At 40.6% G+C, this 17,429-nt stretch overlaps 2 protein-coding genes and 2 long non-coding RNA genes across 5 annotated transcripts in view; 3 read left to right on the forward strand and 1 right to left on the reverse strand.

Annotated features, from left to right (window-relative positions):
• Positions 1-17,429, forward strand: part of LOC110374071 (guanylate kinase) — a 124,701-nt gene that overhangs the window by 24,093 nt on the left and 83,179 nt on the right. The window lies entirely within an intron of this gene.
• LOC110374100 (uncharacterized) lies at positions 7,723-9,170 on the forward strand. The gene is made up of 3 exons (XM_021331682.3): positions 7,723-8,221; positions 8,310-8,615; positions 9,011-9,170. Exons 1-3 carry the CDS (start codon positions 7,880-7,882, stop codon positions 9,056-9,058), a joined length of 696 nt encoding a protein of 231 aa, XP_021187357.1. The 5' UTR covers positions 7,723-7,879; the 3' UTR covers positions 9,059-9,170.
• Positions 11,705-14,668, reverse strand: LOC110374104 (uncharacterized). Of its 2 annotated transcripts, XR_002429409.3 has the most exons (5): positions 14,494-14,668; positions 13,221-13,382; positions 12,828-12,882; positions 12,227-12,359; positions 11,705-11,909 (listed from the first exon to the last, which is right to left on the reverse strand). It is a non-coding gene; the product is annotated as an uncharacterized LOC110374104 (long non-coding RNA). The 2 variants fall into 2 exon arrangements; XR_002429408.3 differs by lacking the exons at positions 12,828-12,882; positions 13,221-13,382; positions 14,494-14,668 and adding an exon at positions 12,479-12,645.
• Positions 15,913-16,969, forward strand: LOC135119289 (uncharacterized). The gene is made up of 2 exons (XR_010278122.1): positions 15,913-16,154; positions 16,620-16,969. It is a non-coding gene; the product is annotated as an uncharacterized LOC135119289 (long non-coding RNA).

The raw sequence follows: 17,429 nt of genomic DNA on the forward strand, positions 1-17,429 counted from the left end.
ATTTAAGGTTTATACTACATTTGTTCATAAAACTGCGTTTCTTTTAAGCTTTTTCTTAGGGGTAAATTTTACTCTGGTGGTTCTAGCTAGATGCACGTACACAGTCATGTTATTCGATTCAATTCATATGTTTCTTAATGGTTAAATCCCCTGTTTTCTATAAGTATGCACTTTCTACGAGTGTTTTTTCAGGTATATGTTGGCAGCTGTAGGCCTCCGCCATTCGATTAAGATCTACCGCTTTGGGTACAAGTAGGTCTAGCACTAGCCTTTGTTTCTACTATGCTCGGATTACAATTTGTGGCAAACAAAAATTGACTGTTCTTACACTACGCTTTTTGTTCGAAATAACTGCATTTCGTCACGCGTATTGTACCGCGTCTTCCTAACGTGCCTTAATAGTGCCTGAATACAAATTATGTCATTCAACTAGTTTTGACGCAAAAAATATTAAAATCAGTTTTAAAACTAAGATGACATAGCTTCCGTCGTTGTCACTAATTTGCTTGTCGTATTCGATATTGATGGGTAAAGAGTAATCTTAAGTAAGATTTTTTTATTTAAAATTGTCTGTATTTAGTGATTGCATGATCGTAATTTTAATAGCAGATCATGACTGAAAGAAACTACAAGCAAGAGGGCCTTTTAAAAGTCATAAAAGCTGTAAATCAAGGGGCCACACACACCATCAGATGCAGCAAGAAAATTTAAAACGCCCTTTTGAGACAACTTTAATGAAATGGTGACACAAAACCGACGATTATCCCTGTATATACATATATACTATAGAAATGAACCCAAGGACAATCTCCGGTTCTGTGCTAAACTATTGCAAAGTATGGAGGAAAACTACTTGGGCTATTGCGTTGGGATGTTAGTGAATTAAGATATAGGAAACTATAGGAACTATGGCACCTGGAAAAAAAGTCGTGGTGGTCCGATTCCAGGTCAGGCAAGTACCAATGCAACTTTTCTAAGTTTGTATGTACTCTCTAAGTATATCCTGCAATGACACCAATGACTGTGTTTCGGATGGCACGTAACACGTTAAACTGTAGGTCCCGGCTGTCATTGAACATCCTTGGCAGGCAACCAGTCGTTACGGGTAGTCAAAAGCCAGTAAGTCTCACACCAGTCTAACAACCCAATACCCCTTGTATTGGGTTGCCTCGGTAACTGGGTTGAGGAGGTCAGATAGGCAGCGCTTCTTGTAAAGTACTGGTACTCAGCTGAATCCAGTTAGACTGGAAGCCGACCCCAACATAGTTGGGAAAAAAGGCTCGGAGGATGATGATGATGAGGAACTATGGCACCTGCCGATGACAATGTATAAAATACATGTTAAAATGGCAGGTGGAGACTCGCCACCTCACTTACTGGGCTCCCGGGAATCAGTCGCTAAATTCGCAACAAGAGGGCAACAGGTACATCATGAGCGGCTGAAGGGTGAGGATACCTCGGCGGACTTTAAACGCAGATCACGCGCTCCCTGTGGGTCCAGCATCACCGGCCCACCCACCACTTATCACGAGGCATCTACCATCCAAGCAGGGCTGCTAACCCTGCTCTAGCGACTCCACTCTGGTCGGCCAATGAAGGCAAGCCAAGAGGCGGGAGACCTTCACTCCGGCAGGCCGGAGATGGGGGACAGTATACTCTCCCTGGAGCACTCGGATATATTGCCCCGCGGGGTCGCTACTCCCCGTCATCCGCCTCAGATGCCCTGTGGGGCTTATTACATATTATTATTATTGGGTTTGAACAGTTAGTTGTACCTAATCATATTTTATTTTTTGATTGATACCTTTAAGACAGTAGACAGTTTGAACTGTCTATAGAGATTTTTGCAAATGGTACTTAGCATGCGCTAAGCAGTTCAGAAGTTTTGATGAATGACAACCTTACCTACATATCTATGAATGTTAGTAATTATTTCGCGGAAAGCTATAAATGAATGTGGCTTATATTTTTTGTGAATACTAATTATTTTATTTTACAATTTAAATATTTTAAAATTAATTATTTTACTCGTGCTACATATGCACATGACTGCATGGTTATTATGATTAAGAAATTTAACATATGTATATTTTATTTTATAGACTGGTTTGGTGATTCCAAGCGATTGATAGATAGGACTATAAATTAAAATGCAACTATGTATCTGTTTTATTGAATACCTGCTCTTCTAACACATTATGACCTGCTATTCTAAATAGGAAATGGTTTTTTTATCTATCTACCTATCTAATGTTTCAAAAGCACAAGTATGCTTAACAAATTCAAGCACAAAAAAATGTACATAACTTGAACCTTATGTTCAAGAGCAGAGAGTTTACATTAGCATTAAAAGTTGACGAGTACTGGAAATATTTGACGAGTATCCGTACAAATCAGACGACTATTGGTACAAATCGCCCTTTTTTTACTTTTGCCTTAATAAGTATATAAACCCATCAAAATGATTAAAAAAACATTAGTTATTTAGAATAATGAATAAATACTCTATCACGTCATGCAAAAACTTTTATTTTCTATTAAATATTTAACACACAGTAGCGCTTCAAAGTCAGTGATTTCCGAAATCCGACGACTATTGGTACTTTTACCTTACCTTAAGGGTGCGTCCACATCTGGCGAATGTGCAGCTCGCGAGCCGTTTGCGACCTGCCCGCGAGCTGCGCGCGTGCATTTTTGTTCGTGCGCCGCCTCTGCGCCGCCCGCGCGCTGTTCGCGCGCGACCTAAGCGCCGTACGCGAGCAGCGCGCGCGCGACCTAAGCGCCGCACGCGAGCGGCGCGCAGGCGGCGCGCGACGTCTGACATCTTCGATAGTACTGAGCCAATAGACGGAACTGTAAGGGCGAGAACTGATTGCGCGCAGATCGCGCGCCGCTCGCTCGCTCTATACGAGCCTTGCATGAGTTGCGCTAAAGAGGCACACCAAACTATTGCAGTGACTGCACGCGCGCAGCTCGCAGACAGCTCGCAATCGGCTCGCGTGCTGCACATTCGCGGCACATTCGCCAGATGTGGACGCACCCTAATACCGAGTTTACACTCTCGCCTCGCGCCTCAAATCGCGCCTCGCCTCGTACCTCGTCCCGCAGCTCGCGAGGTAGCGAGTGCCTGTTTTCACTCTCGTGCGTTCGGTTTGCCATACTCGCATCCCTTTGACTCGTGCCCAAAAAACCGCCTCCGAGGCGAGCGCCGCGAGTGGCGAGGCAAGCTGCGAGGCAAGGCACGAGGAAGCGTTTACACTCTCGCCTCGCGCCTCGCCTCGCAGCTCGCCTCGCCACTCGCGCGAGAGTGTAAACCGGCTATAACGCTTAACGAAGTTTCAGGCCTTAAGTCTCCCATAGTATAGTAGCCTTTATGGATATCCGTTGATGTGATTCTTAATTATAGCAATTTACAAAAATAAAAACAATAAATTGGCAAGTATTCCAAAAACATAACTGTATTATAAAGACACACACACATAACAAAATATTTTTTTTTTAGTACTCCACTACCAAACGGGCATGCATGGTCCACAGCAGCCACAGCCGCAAACAGGCACTCCTGGATAGCTGCACCTCTTGGGGCAGCATATCCCGGGCTCGGTGCAGCAGTAGCAAGGACACGGCTTGCACCGGTTTGGCCGACAGCACGGAATCGCTACTGTCTCACAAAGAGGCACAGGCTTTGGCACCGGCGTCATAGGCTACAAACAAAATTAAATTGTTGAAGTCTAGACTAGAAATAACATTGAAAAGTATAAAAGTAAACATTTTGTCAGAGTGCCAAGAATCATAACTGTGAAGCCAAATGGAATAATTTGACTAAAATCAGAATTCAAGGTTGTTTGTGACAGATGTGCAATAAATAGAATAGAAAAGAAAGTACCTTATCGCATGGTGGACAAGGTGGCAGACACGGAAGGACCGGGCATGGTGGACAGGGGGTGGGGCAGGGCCGCACTGGAGCCGGGCACGGCGAGCACCCACCCCCTGGACACACCGAGCACGGCCTCAGGTCGTTACACGACGCAGCGCAAGGCTTCGTGGTGTAGGGGTAGCATGCACCGCACGGCTGCCCCGTGCACACGCAAGGATCATAGCTGTAGAACGGAGCACTCATTACGATTTTTCACTTTTTATGTTTATATTATAAAATATTTAATATTTAATACAAAACAATTTTGATGTTCATAAAATTTTTGATTTTATGACAGTTGTGGGTGAAATTTTTTATTCTTTTCTTTAGAAAAACGATGAGAAAAACTAAAACTTTGTGCACTATAAAAAGTTTTAACTAAAATTCAGCTTCAAGGTTAGCTCAGCTGCATTCTGTTTCCGTATTAGCCTGGACGCACACATTGGATTTCCGGAGTTTACCGATCAGGAATCCTGCTTCGGGATTCCGTGAGACTAGGGCTTTCAATACACAAACCTCTTGAAACAATGAGGGGTGACAGCTTCAAGCTGTCGACCGGACGAATCAGTTCCAACTGTTCAAGTGGTTCGTGTAAGTGCGTCCATGATAGAACTCTGCAGTTCACCGTGCAGAGAGCTTGAAGCTATCGCACCTGACTGTTTGTCTGACTGACTTGCTTGTTCTGACTATGCGAGCGCACGGAAAAAATCACCACTCTCCGAATCACAATCAGAACCACTTTCGTTTGTCATTTATTGAAATTCACCTTGCCTTTACGCTATTTACATTGATTTTTTGTTTGTTTGGATAAAAATGTGCGAAGTAGAAAATTTAATAATAAACATAGAAAAAAATCCATGTATATGGGATTTGAATAATCCAGGCTACCATAACAGAGACGTAAAGGATTTGGCTTGGAAGCAGATTAGTAAAAATGTTTTTAGTAACTGGGAAAATTGCCCAGACAAAACAAACAAATGTAAGTACATAATATTTATTGTTTTTATAGTTAAATCAAACTGGGTTGATAATTTTATCACTGTATAGATATGACAATTTTCCTGACGCCGTCATGACGTTTTCAGCGAAATTATCTCTTATTGTTCGACCTCTGTTTGTGGATGGTCCTGAAGAATAAAATGGCAAATCCTCGAAATAATGAGTCAACGTACCAGTAAAGTTATATAACCATCTTTTCTGCGTATAAAATTATGCAATACACTTGCTGTTTTTGTTAGTCGAACAGCAAAATCTGGTGGTATGGTCAAACTAACTAGTATGAAATATCCTCCATTTGTTTGAAAGAATGCCGAAAGCGCATTCTACAATACGTCGAGATCGAGTCAGTCTATTTTTAAAAATTCGATGTTGATTATTGAGATTAAACTTTGGATAAGGTTTCAAAAAATTATTATTTATTATTTTTTTTTTTTATGTAACATGGAAGACTTACAGCTAAAATAACTAGAAATAACACAAGTTTAGTTAACAGGGAGCCAATGACAAGTCTTCACTTATAGCAATAGTGTAACAATTGTAAAAAGAATGAGCAAACTGAGCATGCACAGGTTTTATAAAATAAAATATGTAACTTATTGCCAACCAGTCAAATAACCAGGCTAACATAAAATAAAGTAACATAAAGTAAAAAAAATAAAAATAATACAAGAACAATGGTAGGAACAAAAACAAAATATAAGAAAACTAATCTAACTTTTGAAGAAGCTACGGCTTAGACACCTTCTCGCCGACACAACACTGGTTATAAATGGATCGAAATCATGCTGCCTGCACAGGTTGTTGAAGCAACGGCTTGCTCGCACAATATAACTATTTTGTCTGTAATTGGTAGACGCATTCGGTATACGTAGTGGTGGATTGAAACGAACTAATTTATGTGGGATGTTAAAGAAAAGTTTTGATAAGAGTTCTGGACTGTCGATGTCATTATTAATTATTTTTAACAAATAAATAAAGTCAGCAGTTAATGGAAAAGCTTCATCTCCTAGAAATATATACGATAGAAGTGGTCCATTAGTTCCTGGCAGAGATTTGGGTTCCGTTCGGGCAAATTAAGGCGATTTTCATTTTATCTTTTACCAAAAACCCAATAGTTAAAAATATTGCTGTCACTGTCTCTGCCAAAGGCTCCCACATCTATAGCTATGAACCGGTAGTCGGAATCGACTACTGCCATCAATGCAATTGAGTAGTAATTTTTTATAGTTGTGAAATGCAGATCCACTATATTGGGGAGATATCAAACAAATATGCCTCCCATCTGCTGCACCTACACAATTTGGAAAGTTTTTATTTTTATAGAATGGTTTCGCAATTTCAATCCAACGTTCTTCTGATGATGGTGGCTTCATTTCTGCGGTTTGGTATACTTTCTAAATAGCTTTACAGGTTTTTTGAACAAGCACAGAAATAGTTCGGCTTCCCACTATAAAATCGCCCTTTAATTCTTAAAAAATCAAATCCGTTGCCAGAAATGGGAAAAAGGTAGTAAGTATTTACTTTTCTACCGAAAAGAAGTTTAAAGAAACAAAAATATTCCCAGCGGCAGTGACGCCAAAAAGGCCAAACATTTTTAGTGACTTACTTTATTTTCTTACACCTATTTTTAGTAAAAGGGATTCTAAGACATATTACCCAAAGGAAATACATGCTACCTAAGACAAAAAGGAAGACCAAAATTAAGATACTGAAACTCAAAAAGATAGACTTAATCCTTTGGAGTCATGATCACCACCACCACCACCACTGGTAATAAATAAACCATCTCTTATATCAAATATATTGCAATGGAGGCCGAAAGCAACTGCAAAGGTAAGCAATAGGTACTGACGAAGACGACGATACAAACTTTTTACTAAGTTTCAGAAGCTACATGAAAAAAATGAATCATCAACAAAAAATAATTTTCAACTGGGCGTGCTCCAACTGGTAAAAAATGTCACTATGGGAAATGAACCATCGTCGTACAATGACAATTCACCAGCTTTCATTCCGAGTATGCAACGAAAGATATATGTACCGCAAAGTTCACCTCATCAAGTTATTTTTATTCATCTTTCCAGCAACCTGTCAACAGTGAGAGTACCTCTTAGCCCAAAATTGTTATCCGCTCCATTGCAAATCTTGCATCTTCCAACTACCCCGAACTATCTATATACAAGAAACTGCTGTTGAAGATAGTCAAGATTCACAGTTTTAAATTTTACAGTGTGAAGATTCCCGAGAGGGAAAAATTAAAAAAAAAATTACACAGAGTTTATTAATTATAAGTAATTGATTTTAAATAAATACATACCCCAATGATGTGGTAAAGTTTTGTTCTGTATTCAAACATTTCAAACACAGTCTCATGTGAGTATTATGTTTTTTATTTTCTCTTGCCTTTATAAATTTTCATAAAAAAATGTTGTGGGTAACATAGAACTGACTTTCAGTCAATCTTTGTGTAGTAACGAGGCTTCCTCTTTTCTTGTTCAGCGCCACTAAAAGTGCAATTGCAATCAAATTCGTCATCGTCCATGACGGCGTGCTTTCACTATAGTTACTCTATACGTATTGGTCATGTAAATTCCGAATTGAAAAAACCGGACATCTGCGCTACTGTCACGGAATCCCGATTCGGAATTCCGGAACCGAATGATCTGGAACCGAATCCGGGAACCGAATGTTTGCGTCCAGGTATAGAATATTGGGAAAGGGCCACCAGCGATTCTAGCGCCAATGCTCTAATCTTTTTCTGTTGAAAGGGGCTGGCTGGCAGAAGATGGAATGATTGATTGACGATACAAACACTACATTATTATCTTGACATAAAAAGTATATCTATATCAAAAATATATTTTTATATAATTTCCTAAAAATGAACTAAAATCAAAAAAACTACAAAAAAATAAAAATTATTGAGTAATATAAAATAGAATTAGGTTTATAAAATCTGAAAAAATGTGCGCATGTACTTTCTGCCCGACCTGTCCACCAATATTACCGTGTGGTACGGGTCCTTGTTGTTACTCGTGTCCCCCGCCGTGCCCATGCTGCCAGCCGTGCTGTCCGCCGCCAGTGCCTTGTACGCCGTGTCCGCCGTGTAAATGCTGCCCAGTGTTCCGGCAGTGTCCGGCCCCCGTGATTCCTGACTGCGTGCCACCTATAGTGCCGATTTTGCCACCGTGTAGACCTCGTAGGTGCCCGCCTCCTGAGCCGTGCCCGCCTCCTCCACCTCCACCAGTCTGTTGTCCACCTGTGCTTCCCTGCTGTCCCCCACCTCCGCCATGCGATCCGCCACCGGTATTGGTTTTTCCACAGTATACGTAACGTTTAAATTATTGGTTAGTATAGTAACATACATTTTACAAATCTTTTCATATATTTCCAGGTCTGTCCGTGCCCAGAGCCAACACCATGCTATCAGCCGGTGTTACCCTGCTGTAATCCCCAGTGCCCTCCTCCTATTTTACCCAAACAACGACCTATTTGCCCCCGGGCGCCTCCTTGCCCCTACCCATGCTTGCCGGTATGCCGTAGTTGCTGCCCACACTGCGAACTTGATCCGGTAACACGACGACGGCCATTAATAGTTCATGACAGTGTGTTCCACACTAGGAAGACTGGATTGCCTGGCGAGTGTTTCACGAGGACCTCCCCGAACATACGGTATAAAGTTGAAAATTATGTGAGACAGGTAAGAAAACTTCCATATTACTTGTACTTTTTAGGGTTCCGTATCCAATGGGTAAAACGGGACCCTATTGTTTTTGCTCCTTTGTCCATCCATCCGTCTGTTTGTCACCAGGCACCTCATGAACCTTGTGTACCTCATGAACCATGATAGTTAGAGAGTTTAAATTTTTACAGATTATGTATTATTGTTGCCGCTATAACAAAAAATACTGAAAACTAGAATAAAATAAATATTTAGGGGGGCTCCCATACAACAAACGTGATTTTTTTGTCCGTTTTATATATAATGGTACGGAACCTTTCGTGCGCGAGTCCGACTCGCACTTGGCCGGTTTTTTTCTAAGAAATAATAAAATCAAATGCTGAAAAGTAAATATTCTCTTTTGTTCATTTCAGGGCCCACAAGCTTGTTGTTGGTATCCAGTCCCAGTTCCTCTACGGTAGCGAAAGTTATTTTTCTAATTTCTGTATTGTATCATGTGCCATGATTTGTGATGAAATAAATTTTAGTAGTGATGTTGGTGATTGTTTTGAAATAAAAGTAATTTTATTGAAACATGGCTTTTTAAATCGTATAATATTATACATACTTTTGGACTTAAATAAGATTATTAGATAATAGTAAAATGATCACCAAATATACCAAACCGCTATTGTACAGATATTTCTAATATTTGATCTTTAGTAGAGATATTTCTAACGTGTTTCAAAACCTTCGACAGTTATATAAAATTTTACAATATAGAGAAAAGTTAGTAAAAGTCGTGGTGGCCTAGTGGGCAAAGAACCAACCTCTCGAGTATGAGGGCGCGGGTTCGATTCCAGGTCAGGCAAGTACCAATGCAACTTTTCTAAGTTTGTATGTACTTTCTAAGTATATCTTAGACACCAATGACTGTGTTTCGGATGGCACGTTAAACTGTAGGTCCCGGCTGTCATTGAACATCCTTGGCAGTCGTTACGGGTAGTCAGAAGCCAGTAAGTCTGACACCAGTCTAACCAAGGGGTATTGGGTTGCCCGGGTAACTGGGTTGAGGGGGTCAGATAGGGCAGTCGCTCCTTGTAAAGCACTGGTACTCAGCTACATCCGGTTAGACTGGAAGCCGACCCCAACGTAGTTTGGGAAAAAGGCTCGGAGGATGGATGAGAGAAAAGTTAGTACAGTCCACTTTCCTATTAGTATTCCTAGTGATCGTAATTTACTAAACCATTTCCGAAAACCACATCGTCTCGTGGCTATTCAGTTTCAGCCGATCAGGTATTTTATAGAGATACCAACTACTAGTACCTAACTAACTAGACTTACTTGAAGGACAAAAGATTAAAACTCCAACACGGTAGCATAGTTGATTTTATTGAGTTTCACAACACTATTTTCACAAAATCGTATTTCGGTTTTCTTCACTTAAGGTTACATAATTTGTGTGTTGCAACTGTAAATGTTGATGCACGGGTTTACGGCGTAACATCTCGGTGCAGGCGGACCATTCGGAGGACACTTCAATGGATACATCGGTGCGCAGTTCGGAGACGGAGGAACAGGGCAACAATAGTTAGGAGGAGCAGGACAACAACCCGTCATTTTGATTTTTTTACTTTAAAATTTTGTTACTAATATGGCTCGGTAACTCGAATGAAAGCCGCGACTGGAATGCGTGCACCTATTTATAAACCTCTCCAGGCCTACCAGATTTTTGGGTGACTAATAGATTTTTCAAACAAATCTAGTCGGCTGAAAGGTGTAAAGCCACCTTTCCACTGCGGTATTTATGGCGAGAATTGACGGAGAAGAGTAGGGTAAAGTGGTAAGTTTTGTGTTTTCTTAGCGTTACTTACCTTCATTCAGATCTGTAAATTTTAGAATAACTTAATAGATTAGAGCATTACTACAAAAAAGTGGAAGTTATTCCATATATTCCTCTTTTCCCATGGTACACTGGAAGACACTTCTTAAACACATCTAATCGTTTTTTAAAAACGAAATAAAACTATTGATATAGTTACAAAATATTGATTTATTATTAGAAATTAAGTTGAACAGGATTTGGCTTCTATGCGATCTCAAAACTTTGTACGGTAGAAGAATTGCGTAGAGACTTGTTTTTTTTTTACATTTATGTTTTTGGTGGGATTATTTATTTCCTGGTGTTTTTTTATTCATTAATACCAAATTATATCTATGTTAGTACGATGTACATGCTCGATTAACAGCAATGGTTAAACTGCGCTTAGCACAGTTGGATGGTGGATAGCTGTCATTTCATAGCGAGTTCTTGGAGCTGAGCTGGTCTTATAGCGTTTAGGCTGATACCACATTCGGCGTGTGAGTTCTTCGGGTTCAAGCGACCGTCGCATTTGGCTGTCACGTGAGTGCAGCGAATTGAGAAGCCTCTCTATATAAATAAGCACCAAAATGATTACAGATGACGGCCAATCGGCATTTTACATCTCCTTGGACATTTGACTTTTATACGTTGGGCCTTTTTTATCAGCATGCTCAAAGACATTAGATATGTTATTCGGTCCGTCCATTGCTTCAAGCACCCTGGCGCTGTGGGTCTCATACGACATTAAACAAAGCTATAAAATAGGCTCACAACCTTGTCGTAATGTAGATATTGTATCATACAAATTTTGCTGCAATGGCATGAATGCGCATGCTTTCCTGGTCCACACGCACGAGCAGACTGGATAAGGCGATTTTTACACTGCCCCTCATCATGCTGCATATTGCGTGTCGACGCACCTACGCGCGTTCCTGCGGGAGTGCAGATCTGCATCATCGTGCGGGTTTTTTGCGCACTCACGCACGTAGGTGCGTTTTGTAGATTCACGCACGGCGGCTCTCATATTCACCGTTCTCTGTGGTGGTCCTGCACACACGTCACGCCCATTCAAAATCACGCGCGGCACTGCGGGATTCGGTGTGCCATACCTTGCATCTCGCCCTCGCCTTCGTGTGTGATCATATCATATCTCAGAATATCATAGATAGCCCTACAAAAATCGGTAGGATTGATCTCTCCTACAAAAAGTCTGAAGAGGGCGTATAACATATGTATAGGTATTATACCCGTAAATATAAACAAATTAAATATAACATTTTTTATTGACACTTTTACATAATAACAACCAGTTAATTAAACCACGTGACGGTACAGAACTTTTACCAGACAAATTAACTTATTAAATTCCTTCTTTAGCCTGCCTCAGTTTCAATGATGACCAATTTCTATAACCGCTTTGTCGAATGCTGCAACTGGTCTTGGCGGCTGGCCCACCGCTAACACGGCATCTGTAAAAAAAAGAAAAACTATTGTTACTACTTACTAAATAGTATTGACGCACTGCGAAGAAAATTTCTATTTTGAAAACCTGAGATGAGAAGACCTTCGCGAGAAAAGATTTTGATAATTGATATGCAAGGCGAAATTTTGTTTGAAAAGGATCCCAAATTATTGGGATTTGATTGTGGTCTAATTCCGAAACTTTTAATTGATGATTAATAGATGGAATTATGGAATACAGGCACAGATGAGAAAGATGCCACAAGGAGTTCTATTTAGCGATGATTGATTCATTGAGGATTAGAAGCAAAGATAGGTATGTGACTTAGTAAGTGATCGCGAGCGCGGTGGCCCGTCACTGGATATGTGCTACTTGACTGTATACTGTGACGAGGGAGCCGCTGCCACAGCACGGCCGGCAGGGTCGGCAGCAGTGAGGTCGGCAGCCGCCGCAACCTCTGAAACAAATATTTCAAGTGCATAGATATTTGGAAAGTATTTCCTGTGAAAACTATACTCGAGTTGCCTGAACTGTAGAGCGCAAAGCAAAATGTAGACAAGAATTTGTCAAACTTACTGAATTGCCGACATTACTGTCTGCAATTGACCAATAACACCCATTCGATCACACATTTTTGTGGATTTATTTCTTTATATTTTAATTATTTATTAAAAACTTCCACTCGGATAAATTTTGCTCATCCAAAATTATGACGAATTGAAAAACTGTCACTGAATGATTGATGTCAAACCCTTCCAATAAATATGACAGTTCTCTTTTCAAAATGCGCAGTTTTTCTTTTATATGTCAGAAACTATACTTTCTTTTTCACTAAATAGGCCGTCATAAATGAGGTAAATCTTAATTGTCCGTATCTATGATTAGTTTTGTTAAGCATTAGAAAGTAGTCATTAAAATTATTTACCAGATTAGCAGCAACTATTGTAGGATGGAGAACATGTCGGATAGTGCGATTTTACCTGCAAATTAACGGTTTATTCTATTATCTATCTAGTCTTTACAACTGAAGGGTGGTGAAAGAAACGTGAGGCCAGATAAACATAACGGATTAAAATATAGTCTTATATCTAGGCTTGTTCCTGCGTGTTTAAAACAACTAACACGCACATCGTTCGCATTTTAAGACGATACCTGTTTTATATTAGACGAAGTCTTGGATAACCTACATGCTTTCGCAATATTTTTCGAAGACACAGACCTAAACAAAATATAAGGAAGAAGCTAGACGATACTAAAAATATCAAGAATTTTCATTATCTTCCTTACGAAATTTCGAAAAAAGTAAGGAGGTACATACAGGCCGTTCAAAATTGATGAGCTGATACCGCACTTTCTTGTCCTGATTGTTCAACACCATGCCAGGCCAGCTAGTGGGTCTGTAGTCAAACGTGCTGTCATGAACGATGAGGGGTCGGCGAACCGTCCAATTATCCATACCGCAAGGCAGGCATGGTGGACCCTGGAAGAAGTGTATTTTTTATCATTTTGGTTTGTTATTTTTGTATTGTAAAGAAGTGAAATTAATCTGATGATCGTGTAAGCACTTTACCTTTTACGTGCAAGGGCATTCAGAACTAGATGGCTCGTTATAGGTATTAAAAATTAAAAGTAGCCTTTGTCGAATCAAAAACCATGAATCTTCTACAGTAGGTGGAGCGGTAGAAATGTCAACCATTTTGCCTTCAACTTTTGATGGGTTGCCTTTTTCAACGATTGTATTCTTTGCGGGGTAATTCTTTCGAATAAACTGATTACAATTTCAATGATACCGCCGTTTAAACTACATAATTGTATCTCCCTTACATAATGTTATATACAGATCTGTTGTAGCTATTCTCACAATCGTGGTTATTGCGCACTTGATTTCTGCAGGCGCTTATGTCCTTCCAAAAATTATTTTTTTAGTTTCTTAGGTAATAGAAGACTATTTAGGAAGTTGTTAAGCCCGCGTCTGCACAGGCAGCAAGGGACGATCCAGCTCTTTAAAAGGGCATATCATACCTACATACCTACGTATGGAAGTAAATAGGGGAGTGTTTAATGAAGTACATGCGAGTACCATCATCCATCATCATCAGCCTATCGCAGTCCACTGCTGGACATAGGCCTCTCCAAGTGCACGCCACTGAGATCGATTTTCGGCTTCTCGCATCCAGCTCCTGCCAGCCATCTTGCGCAAGTCATCACTCCACCGTGCCTGAGGACGTCCTACACTACGCTTGCCGAGGCGCGGTCTCCACTCTAGAACTCGTTTACCCCAACGGTTATCGGTTCTTCGGCTAATATGGCCAGCCCACTGCCACTTCAGCTTGCTGATTCGGTGGGCTATGTCGATGACCTTGGTTCTCTGACGGATTACCTCATTTCTGATGCGAGTACATAAGGAGAATATATAGGAAGGTACATAAAAGAGTACAAAGGGGGAGCATATAAGGAAGTATACAAAGAATCGCAAATACTTCAGTTGTTCCGCGTGTCATAATCCTGGTGCCGATATTTTTACCAATCTTAGTTTTTTTCCTGAATACAGTAGACGGGGAAAGTAAAGCCCAAATAGGATTACAACTTACTCTGATGGGGATACAAGGAATATATGTTGGGGGCTCCTTGTAACTTGGCAAGCATTGGATGGGGCTGCACATTGTTTTTCTTGATATTTAAACACTTTTGTACAAAATTTATAAAAAAAATTGTTTCTTTGATTTTCTGTATTTTCACATCTGAGTTTTTTTTCAAGATTTTGACAGATCTTTAAAAAATTACCTGATTGCTTTTGCCATAAAAAATAAACAGATAATGACTGGCCTGCATGGCGGAATATCTTGTTTTAGCACCTGTTTGGACCATTGTGCCCTGTGCATATCAGGTGCCCAGTGGTCAAGCGAGGCATAGGAAGCTGCAAGGTCCAAGTCCATTATACCTAATGAATTCATCATAAGCCTCTTTATTTCACTGCACGGCACATGCCAACATGCCATTATCACATACAGAAAAGGAATAATAGTTAATCACCACGCTTGCTCAAGATGGATTGGCGATTCCACACATTAAAGTTTCATCGAGATGTTTTTCTCCATGTTTGCTCAGAAACACTCAGAAAAATATTCCTAGATATCCCTAATATTATAAATGCGAAAGTAACTCTGTCTGTCTGTTACGCTGTCACGTCTAAACCACTGAACTGATTTTAATACAATTTGGTACAAAGATAGAGTTGACCTTGAGAAAGAACATAGGACAGTTTTTATCCCGGACTTTTGAAGAGTTCTCTTGGAAATGCGATATAACCGAACTCGACGCGGGCGAAGCCGCGAGCGGAAGCTAGTACTTAGATAAAAGTTACATGTACATAAGTACCTGATCTTGAATCAAATGCGCATAATGCATACATACATACGTGAGAAGCTTATGCTTTGACCACTAGGTCACTATTATGGCTTGAAAAAATGTATATACACGTAATATAAAAAATATAAAATCGTGTATAAGTATGTAGATTACAATAGTGCAGACATTTTCTAACCTCTGACTGACTACCCATGTGGACTGCCAGAGATATTAAAATGCCAACTGGGACCCGCAGTTTCAAAGTGCCTTCCGAAATACTGTATATTGTACCGACTTGTTGCTTTTTGTGTTTGTATACAGCACGGCTATGGTGTTTTTATGTCATACTAGCCGTTTTCCTGCGGTTTCACCCGCGTCCTTTGGGAGCTACTGCCCGCACCGGGATAAAATATAGCATATGTTACTCGCAGATAATATAGCTTTCTCATGGTGAAAGAATATTTAAAATCGGTCTAGAAGTTTTTGAGTTTATCCATTACAACCAAACAAACAAACAAACAAAGATTTCCTCTTTATAATATTAGTATAGAAATGCATTGAAGACCTCCTTTGGAAAATTAAGTAAGTAAGTAAAGGCTGAATACAAAACTTTTTAAATCATTTGAAAAATACGTCTCCGAACATGTCAAAAAGTCAAAAAGGTCGCCGAATGTCAAAATGAAATCAGTTTTTACAAATCTATCGTGTAGTTAACAGTAAATATAAAATTAAGCAAAAAAAGTAGAAAATACGCGTAAAGATATAAAAACACAGTATCTTCTAAGAAAATAATTGAACAAATCTATTTGAATAAACTTTTCATCACTATCACAAATATTGTTCACCGTCGGTGAAGATTATTTTTATCTATCTACAGTAACTATATCAAACATATCCTCAAAATGTAAGTAATGAACTGTTTACACTTGTATTAAATCTCTACGGCCGCGTCCGTTCAGGCTGGCGGCTTGCTTAGGGCCTAGAAGGTTGGGAGAGCTACCTTGCGCCTTGCTACAAAAGCCAACACGTTTACATGATGCACTCCAAGCGCGCTGTGCTGGTCGATCACGTACATCTTCGAACGTTAGTTTTTACCTTTAGCTTCGTACTAAGCTACTTTCGAGCCTATAGGCACTAAGCAAGCCTGTACACGGACGTGGCCTGAATCCTCGGTGGCTCTACACAGCGGACCTTCACGCGGTGATACACGCGAATAACACGTAGTCTGCCAGTTAGGGGCGATGCGATTTGTCTTTTTACAAGCATATTTCAAAAAAAATCCTACCTCCATGATCATGTCATGGTCATCATGGTCATGATTTTGCGAAGTCGTTGGTGAATAGTTAATAAAAATATTGTAATTCGTCAGGTGTGGAGGCTGTGGTGGATGCGGTGGCTGCGGCCCTTGCGGTGGATGCGGGGGATGCTGCGGTGGTTGCTGCGGACCCTGCGGGGGCTGTTGTGGCGGGTGCTGCGGTGGCTGCTGCGGAGGCGGCTGCTGTTGCGGATGTCCCAAAATAACGATCCACACGTGTTGTACAAAGATTTGTTAATCGTGAACAAGACACGCAAGAGCTGCAAGAGACTAGTACTCCGGGTTGGTTGCGATATGACGTCTATTCTCAGCAAATCGGGAGTTCAGTCTCGAAGCGTCTTACCCCAGTGCTGTTCCATTCGTTTTGTGAAACTCAGTGGCGTATTAAAGTTTGGTTCATTATATTATACTTTTTCATTTCTATTCCCTATACCCGGCCAGTTTAGATGTCTAAGCACATGGTGCTACTCAAATATGACTGAATTAATCAGTAATTAAGGGCTTATTACACTTGACTAAATTCAGTCGTCTAAGGGTGCGTCCACATCTGGCGAATGTGCCGCGAATGTGCAGCTCGCGAGCCGTTTGCGACCTGCCCGCGAGCTGCGCGCGTGCATTTTTGTTCGAGCGCCGCTTCTGCGCCGCCCGCGCGCAGTTCGCGCGCGACCTAAGCGCCGCACGCGAGCAGCGCGCAGGCGGCGCGCGACGTTCTAGTTATTAAATAATTCATAACTTACCCGTTCAGTTCGTTTCTGATTACTGGAGGCTAAGCTAACGCCGTTGTCTCTTTTTTTTCCTTTTATCAGTAATATAATAGCTAATGATGCAGCAATTATATTAAAAACACTAGTGTCGTCTGACATC

This window comes from Helicoverpa armigera, chromosome 3, assembly GCF_030705265.1.
Source record: "Helicoverpa armigera isolate CAAS_96S chromosome 3, ASM3070526v1, whole genome shotgun sequence".
Classification (NCBI taxonomy): domain Eukaryota; kingdom Metazoa; phylum Arthropoda; class Insecta; order Lepidoptera; family Noctuidae; genus Helicoverpa; species Helicoverpa armigera.